Source organism: Plectropomus leopardus, chromosome 15, assembly GCF_026936395.1.
Source record: "Plectropomus leopardus strain MGB_pleo_1.0 chromosome 15, ASM2693639v1, whole genome shotgun sequence".
In the NCBI taxonomy this organism is placed as follows: Eukaryota; Metazoa; Chordata; class Actinopteri; order Perciformes; family Serranidae; genus Plectropomus; species Plectropomus leopardus.
Genome location: NC_142190.1, coordinates 10,961,117 through 10,970,678, shown reverse-complemented (window position 1 = coordinate 10,970,678; position 9,562 = coordinate 10,961,117). Strand labels below are relative to the sequence as shown.

The 9,562-nt window shown below is 37.7% G+C and overlaps 1 protein-coding gene across 1 annotated transcript; it reads left to right on the top strand.

Moving 5' to 3' along the window:
- Nucleotides 1-1,688: 1,688 nt before the first annotated feature.
- Nucleotides 1,689-7,267, top strand: LOC121953100 (uncharacterized protein C11orf87 homolog). The gene is made up of 2 exons (XM_042500048.2): nt 1,689-2,128; nt 3,458-7,267. Exon 2 carries the CDS (start codon nt 3,556-3,558, stop codon nt 3,979-3,981), a length of 426 nt encoding a protein of 141 aa, XP_042355982.1. The 5' UTR covers nt 1,689-2,128; nt 3,458-3,555; the 3' UTR covers nt 3,982-7,267.
- Nucleotides 7,268-9,562: the final 2,295 nt, after the last annotated feature.

Below are 9,562 nucleotides of genomic sequence, written 5' to 3'. Positions count from 1 at the left end.
TTATGTTCATTTTTGCAGCTATTGTATGTCTCCTTATGGTGACTTTGTGTCTTTATAGTAGATTTGTCATTTTTTGTAGTAATTGTGTCTCTTTGTGGTTGTTTTGTCCATTTTTGTTATTACTTAGTTTCTCTTTGCAGTGATTTTCTATCTCTTTGTAGTTGCTTTGTGGAGATTTTTTGTCTCTTTGTGGTCATTTTGTCCATTTTTGTAGTGATTTTGTACCTCTTTTAGGTTGTTTTGTCCATGTTTGTAGTAATTTTGTCTTTTTGTGGTTGTTTTGTCTGTTTTTGCAGTGATTTTGTGTATCTTTGCAGTTCATTTGCATCTCTTTGTAGTCTTTTTTTGGCTCTTTGTTTAAACTTTGAGTCTCTTAATTCATAATTTGAATGACATTTTGCATATGGAGGCCAAGGGGCCCTTGACACTTTGAGCTCCTGGGCTTGTGCTCTGTGGGCCTGTTCAGTAATCCGTCGACACTTACTTTAAGTGACGTTTTTTTTGTAAAATATTTAATCTCTTCACCAAAAGTAAAAGTGAATGTGTAACATATATAATTCAAGAGTACTTTTAATGTGAAACCATGTGCTTAACAGTTATATTTAGCCCCTTATTTGGACATTTCCTTAATCCTTACTGAATTTCATGACTGCAGTGAGTCTATGAAGATTACCAGTTATCCAAGTGATTTGGGTTTATTACTCATCACCATCATTGAGCCAGAAAACCCAAATTTGGTCAGGAAGGAAGTATGTGGGGAGATGGGGAAGTGGCAAACATCACAGCTGACTTTTCAAGTGTTTTTGAATGGAGTTCAATAAAAGCTGACAGTGTGTGAAGGTCTGGCTGCTTTAGACTGCCATAAAACTTTGAAAAATATTAAATAAACAGCATTTATTGAATGAAACATTTGGCCCTAATCAACTTCAATCACAGGTCCCCTCACAAACAGCTTCCAGTGATGTTTAATGAGTATAGTGACAGCATTTAATAATAATAATAATAATAATAATAATAATAATAATAATAATAATAATAACAATACATTTTATTTATAAAGCTCTTTTAAAAGGAACTCAAAGACGCTGTTGATTTTGGTAGAGGTTTGTAAGCGCTTGTTGTGTTGCATAAGGTAGGAGGTATATATAAGACGGGGGTCAGGGTCTCCCACCAGATAAATTTTGAGCATCAAACACTTAATTTCCTGCATTCTGATTTTTTGCACCATTTGTGTCATTTCTGCATCAATTTATTGTGTAAGTGTTTATATTTTTGTCAAAATAAAAGTCATCTGCTGCTTTCATGTTTTTGGGACAAATGCACATGTACAAAATATTAAAGGTGTCCCTTGCGTCCCTCCCTAAATCCACACCTATGCTTACCAAGCACATATTCTATAATGACTCACAAACTCCATAGATGTCCATAAATATTCGATTTTTTCAACTTTTCCTTTCCATAAATCATGGAAAAAGCTAATTATTGACAAAAATCCTATAGTTATATTAGCTAAAATGAATGCATGCCAGGTAGACATTAGTTACACCCCCCATAATGAGGCTTAAACGCTTCAAATCATGCAGCATTTGAGTGACCACACCCTCAGGAATGCCAATGGTTACTGAAATAATTTACTTCTGAGTTTATTCTTTATTTGATTCATGAAGAGAATAAGGTTTTGTGAATATAGAGATCAGAGCGCAATAAAAGCACTCTGGTGTCTGTAATACATAGACTACATTAGAAGAAAAAAAAAGCCCTGCCAGCTGACTACGGGACCTTTAATGCAGCTGCAGCTCTTCATTCAGATGCTGAGCGGAGCAGCGGATGACCGGAGGAAGGGGCGCTTTTCTAGGAAAAACCAGAACACAGCTCTTTTATAATCGCATTTTCAAACTCAACTTTGGTGCACACTGAGGGATTTTCCCCTGTTACTTATAGTATTTAGCTGTGGAAGCGCTGTCCTGGATGCAGACTGAGCGGATTGCGGCAATCAAAGCGTCCTGAGTGATCGGAGCTCAGCAGCAGCATCTCATTGTATGAAATGCGTCACCGTGATCCTGTTCTCCCATTTACTCATATCGGCTCCCCACTCACGGACTGTTCCCCGCACTGACAATTTCATCAGGTAAGAATCGGCTTCATTTTAATTTATATGGCTTGAGGTGCACCAAATGCAGACGTTATTCTCTAACATTAGACAACGATGCCGCGTTGGAGTGCAGGAAAGGATGGCTAAATCTCGTAGGCCTACACAATACAATAGATGATGTATTATCCTGACTTCTACTCCATTTTATATGCAAAGCAACGTCCGTTTTTTCTAATTGAGCATGTGCTCTTGTAATGGTTGTTAGGTTTTATCTAACATAGTGATTCAGTGTGCAATGGTGTGCACTGACGACGCTGAAGTTGGCTTCGTATTCGTAGCTTCCGACTCAGCAGTTAAGGGGAGAGCTAAGGGGAACGTAATTTGCAAATCTAAACGACCGATTCTCGACTTTTTGCACCTCGTACTGTGGTGAAAGCATGTTAGACGTTTTGAGTCAAGCCTCGACGTTGTCTTAAACACCATTTCACATTTGTGAAACATTTATTATATTTGTGAAAATGCAAAAAAGGGGTATTTTTCACATGTAGACCTTATTGGACCAGGTCCAGATCAAAAATCATTATACTTAAACGGGTCAAATCTGGACTAGATTATCCCAGAGAAACATAAGACTTTTTAAAATACAATTTCAGATTTGTGAAACCTTTTTTCTTTGTTTGAAACTGCTAAAAACTGAGATTTTAATGCATTATTCACATGTAGATCACAACGGACCAGGTCAAAAACCACTGTACTCAGATGGATTAAATTTGGAGCAGATTATCCCAGAGAGGCTAAAGATTATTTAATATGTAATTTAAGATTAGTGAAACTGATATTCTATTTCTGCTAAAGCAAAAAATTGAGATGTTGCTTTTTTGTCATGTACACAGATAGAATAAAAATTTCACAAATCTGACACTGTATTTAAAATAAACTTAAACCTTGCTTGGATAATTCAGATTTGACCTCAGTAGCCTACAGTGGATTTCAAGAGAGACCTGGTTCAGTGTGGTCTTCCATGTGAAAAATACAGTAAAGTCTCATTTTGCATTTTCCCAATGAAAATAAAGGTTTTAAGACAATGCTGAGGCTTTAGTCAAGACGTCTACCGAGTAACTAGAACTATTTGACCACAGTAGGAGGTGCAAAAAGCTGCGAATCTATCACTAAGCATTATATTCCCCTTAACTCCCCCCTTAACTGCTGAATCGGAATCTACGAATGTTAAGCTAACTTCAGCTCTGCCCGTTTAAATGCTCTCAAACTGGTGTTACTGGTGAAGCCTGGACCGGGTGAGGATGGGCAGGTGGGCGGGTATCTGATTGTTCTGAGCGGTTCTCGTGTGTCTTCTTTTCGGTGCAGGTAACCACATGCGCGGGCCGGTGTCACCGCGCTGAGCCCGGAGAGCACGAAGGGTACTGGGGTCAGAGAGACACGAGTGGCCGGTAAAAGTGGACCGGATGACAACCAGAACCTCAGAGGCCTCGGGACTGCCGGTGCCGCTGCACCGCTGTCACGGGCATTTCCAGGCCAATAACGGCACCTGCGCGGAGCAGCTCAGCTTTTTTCCACCGTTCTCCTCCACCCTCGCGCTCCTCGTGCTGGTGGCCGTGCTCGTGGGGATCATCCTCGTTTCCCTGGCAACGTTCCACTTCCACAAGAGGAAGCTCCGGAATAGGAAGATCCAGCGCGCGCAGGAGGAATACGAGCGCGACAGTCGCAGCCCCGCGCGCGGTGCCGGAACGAGCGGGGAGCCCGCGAGGCCGTGCATCATCGTCCGACCTGTGAGATGTGAGGAGAAGCTCTCGTGCCAGAGCGCGGAGAGCGGCGGGGACGCCACGGAGGGCAAACAGGTGCTGCACGAGACAGTTCCTCTTGACTGTTAACTTAGTGCAACCAGAGTGCCCCAGGGATGACGTTTTTCTGTAGGCCAACCCGGAAGCCAACGTTGCCCTGGTTCCCTCGTCAAAAAGCCTATGGGATTTTTCCAATGACGCTGGAGTTAGCTTCTGATTCACAGCTTCTGATTCAGCAATTAAGTGGAGGGTTAAAGGAAATGTAATTTACAATGCTTAAAGCATGTTAGACGTTTTAAGTAAAGCCTCAGCGTTGTCTGAAACCCATTCTCACATTTGTGGAAACTTTATTCTATTTGTGAAAATACAAAAGAAAAGTACATTTAACTGTCTTTTGCAAATATAGTAAAGGTTTCACAAATCAGAAATTGTGTTTTAAATAATCTTTAGCCTCTTTGGGATAATCTAGTCCAGGTTTGACCACTCCAAGTGTAATGGATTTCCTGGAGAGACCTGTTCCAATGTGGTTTAGATGTCAAAAATGCAGTAAAATCTCCTTTTTTTTTACATTTTCACAAATAGAATAAGGGTTTAACAAGTCTGAAATAGTGTTCTGAATAATCTTTATCTTTGGGATAATCTAGTTCAGATTTGACTGGTTTAGGTATAGCGGTTTTTGATCTGGACCCGGTTCAGTGTGGTTTGCATGCAAAAAACAGAGTGAAATCTTAATTTTTAGCATTTTCACAAATAGAAAAAGTTGTCACAAGTCTGCAATTGTGTTTTAAATAATCTTCTCTAGGATCATCTAGTTCTGATTTGACCAGCCTAAGTGTAGTGGTCAATGTGGTCGACATGTGAAAAACACAGTAAAATGTACTTTTTAGGGGGGGATTTTCACAAATAGAATGAGGGTTTCACAAACTTGAAAGTGCATTTCAGACAGCGCTGAGGCTTTACTTAAAACATCAAACATGCTTTCACCACAGTAGGAGGTGCAAAAAGTCGAAAATCGGTCACTAAGCACTGCAAATTACGCTTCCCTTAAATCTCTCCTTAACTGCTGAGTCTGAGGCTAACTGCAGCGTTGTATTTTTCCATTGGATTCTGGATCATTCTAGAAAATAAGCTCTGTGGTAAACAAATGTTTATGATACTTACAGGTATTGTTCAGCAAGATAATCTCCACGGATGAACACCACCTTCAGGATTTTTAAACCCTAAATGCAATTGCCAGAAATAAACTATAATAAACTACACTATGGTCGCGTCGCCACCACCATGAGGCTGCAAAGCTGTGTTCGGCACGACGCGGCGTGATGCGGCGCGATGACTCGTTAGCCACTTGTTAGCAATGATGTTTTTAAGACACATAAAAACTTCAAAGTACACAAGTGAGGTATTTACTGACGTAAAACAGAACAAGAAAGTCCCTTCAGCTTGTGTTAACCACAGGCCTTATTTCAGACTTCTAACCAAAAAACCCATTCAGAAAACCCATTGAGTTTGAGACAAGGGAACTGGAGGTGTTGAAATGCTAACAGATTTCCGGGTTTTAGGATTCATTACTGGGGTTCTCTCTTCAGGGAATGAGACTGTGGAATAAACAGGAAAAGCAATAAGGCACAAAGAACTCCCACACCCATCTCTGCTGCTTGTAGATGACTTAGAAACATTAATGCAGAATACTGAGCAGAATAGAGGTAGTACTACAGTGGCGTAGGTTAGCTATGAGGCCACACACCTTCCTAATACACTAGTATTTAGCCAACCGGTAATTCCTTATGGCACTGTATAAAGTATTTGCCTGCTTTGACTTTTGGACCTCTTCCTCTTCCCCAGCCTAAGACATTGTTTAACCCTTTGAAATTTGAGCAAATTGGCTTTATTTTCCTCAGAAACATGGAAAGAAGACAATGACAATTACCCCAAAATTTGCAAAGATATTAGTAAAAAGTACAAGACTATTACTTGAAAATAAATGAATAAACTTACAAACAAATAAGGAAATGACATGAGGGTGTGCTTAAAAATATATAATAATTCTGTAACCTAATTTAAAACACGTAACTATGATAATTCTACATTTTCCCCAGTTTTTTTCTGTAGACGTTTTCCTTTTTTTATTTTTTTTTTTTTTTTAGAAAACATTTCTATATCTATTTCTTTCTTCCTTTCTTTTCTTTTTTTTCTTTAAAAAAACCCATTGTTGTCCTAAAGGAAATTTGTCTTGGGCAAAAAAGTGCTAGGCACAGCTGCATAACATTAAATACACGAGAATACATTAACCAAAGGGAAAACAATACACAGTGGACAGCATGGTATCACATGGCTTGGACATAAAAATTAAGGTTAAAAATACACTTACACCATAATAAGTTAACTATTCTAAGTGACAAGAAATACTTCACCTTACCCTGAAAATACCTCGATCAAATTTAAAAAAAAAAAAAAAAAAAAGTGATGGGGTTATGTTGTTTATTTTCTCTTTTTCTACTAAATTCTTGCAATTTTTGGAACATTTCTCACCAAGTTGCTAATTGCCTTTTTCTCCCAAATTTGGGGGAAAAAATCCAATTTGCTCAAATGCTCAAAGGTTGAAATACTTGTAATAGGCGTCTGAAAGCAGCACTAGAAATGTGATGTCGCTCCAGGTTTCAAAGGGTTAAACCTCAAAGATGTTTAAACTTTAAATCCTCCTTGGGATGTGACACACGGTTGTGCTAAATTATTAAGAGTTGGTGACACAACACAGACCATAATGGCTCGCTGATCTTCCTTGGCATGTCTCTCTGACACACTACCAGTATGTAGTTAGACTATAATGGATGTTGTGGTGCTGTTAGGCAGTGCAAAGCTGCATATAGGCTGTAGAAAAATGGCTTATTTGTTTGCGTAGTATTTTTTCCTTAAATTAAGTGACTTAGCATATTTGCCTAAAGTACTGTCCTCCAATGTCTGGTAGACATCTGTAGGTAGCTCTAGTTAGCCTGACAGGATGCAAGACTTTTTGCTGTAGTATTGCACATAAGATTTTTTTAAATGTGTCAGATAGTAAGTTTTAGCGCTTATATAGTATTTTCATTTTTGAGTATTTATAATGTATTCTCTGACATGTAATAAATTGAGGATCCTTCCAACAGAGGGTTTCAGTTTGAGCCCGTCTTTATGTTTTAAAAATCCTTCATATTGTATCATAGTGGGCCTACTAGAAATTCTGTGTCATTTATTATATGAATTCACTGTAAATGTATGCCATTATGAGAGCTGGAATGTTTTACAGTAACATCATCTTTCTGGAGTTCATATAACCTGCCTTATCAAAGGAAAATATGTAATATTCTAAGTTTATAAATAAATACTTACATTATGTTAATCCTTTGAATGTGTCAGTAACCTTTAACACTTGTTGGCTGGTACAAATTCCCACCATTCACCCCATATAATGCCATACACTACATAATATGCAAATGTTTAAATAGATTTTCAATACGTCACACAACGCTCATTTATGTCAATAATGGAGATCCACAGCATTTGCACAGGGTCTCCCGCATACTGCTTACACAATTTATATGATACACTGCAAATTCTGACAAGCTGATCTTGGTAATTGAGTGTCTGAAAAAGTAAATTGAACAAATTATATTAATTTATGGTTACTTTACATCTAATTGTTGTTTACTTAAAACTCTGTTGTATTTACTTGATTTTGTAAATTTGTTGCAACCTAAAAATGACAAGTGAATTTAAATCAATCTTTTTAAGTTTTAGCAACTTCAGTACCCAGTTTACAATGCTATAATTCTGTATTATGCTATTTGCAAACTGCTGAATAATATTTGTATTTTCTAAAACATGTTAGAAAGATCAAGGTAATTTCACTTGTAATTTTTAAGTTGAAATAACTTCACAAAATTCAGTAAATACAACTACATTTCAAATAAACTTGTCACTTAGATATAAAAACCCCCTCTAAATTAATAGTAATATTTACTTTTTAAAGGAGAGGAAGATTATTTTAAGTCAACTTGCCAGATTTTACAGTATATATTAAATAATATGCAAATTTTTGAATGGATTTTCAATATGTCATGCAACGCTCATTTACCTCACTACACAAATGACCTTCCCAAGAAGATCCATAGCATTTGCACAGGGTCTCCTGCATACAAACCCTTTAAGAATAACTACTTGTGCAATTTCCATAGTACACTGTAAAATCTGACAAGTTGATCTTACCTTAAAATAATCTAGGAAACTGATTGCCCTGAAAAAGCAAAAGCCAATATAACTAATAATCTTAATTTATGTTTTTTTTACATTCAATTAAGTTTACTCAAAATTTAGATAGATAGAGGACACATTCATAGTTAATTTTGTGAAATCGTTGCCACTTAAAAATAACAAATAAAATGACTTTGTTCTTTCTAAGTATTAGCAACTCCAATAAACCAAGTTGACTGTGTTATAAGTCTGTATTCTGCTGGTTGCAAACTAGTCAATCATATTTGTATTTTCAAACATGTTAAAACAGAACTCGCAGATCTGTGAACTTCATCAACAAGATTTCAACTACACTTAAAACATAGATAAATTAAGATTAGTAGTTACATGTACTTCCTTTGTCGATGCAGTCACTTTCAAAGGCTTTTTTAAGTAAGATTAGATTTTACAGTGTACATTAGATAATATGCAAATGTTTGAGGGGATTTTCATTACGTCATGCAGCACCAATTACATCACTAGACAAATGACCTTCTCACGGGAGAGCCATAGCATTCGCACAAGGTCTTCTGCATAAAAAACCCTTTAAGAATCACTGCTTACGCAATATCTGTGGTATATAGGACCATGTGCACGTGTACTGAATACAGAATCAGATCCACTGCATACAGAACATCTCCTGTATACACCTCATCAATCTTTCAATTTGATTTATTGACATGAAGGTTATCCATAGAAGTACCACCCTTAATCTCAACATCTCCCCATAATGGCGCCACAGCCTGTCTTATTGGAGGTCAGTGGAAGTGAATCAGCATCAGTCAGTGTGTTGGCCAGGTACCAGGACACCATGTTCCTAATTGTACCCAGCAAGAAAAGGCCTGGGAATATGAAGCAGTTTTTGGCAACGCTCCAGCCCCTGGAAGATGCACTGACAGACTGCCCGTCGTCTATCTTATCTCATTGGCATAAGTGCAACAGAATGAAACCATTTATCTTCGCCGGGAAATTGGAAGTAAGTCAACGGAAGATGACTAATGCATTCTACATTCAAATGTGTGTTTCCTTTGGAGCAATTTATAGATTAGGATCCGGAACATCATACATGTTTCAGCAAAAAAAAAAGTGGAACTGTAATAAAGAGACGTGGATTTCTTATAAATTACGTAACTGTATGCAACCGAGACCAGATATAATTACAATATTTTGTCTTCCAACCATTGTCCTGAAATACGTATCTCTCTATTTGACTGTGAGGCACTTTTCCATCTGCTAAAATTGGAGATAAATTATATTTACTGGAGGGTCGAAACACCTCTTGCTGGTAAGATGGGATGAGGGAAGAAGCTGGCCAGCTGTCAGTGGCAAATAATGGATGCAAGTGACGAGGGATGGAGGCCAATGGCGAATAGATGGATATTGGCAGTTAGAGATGGATGAAATG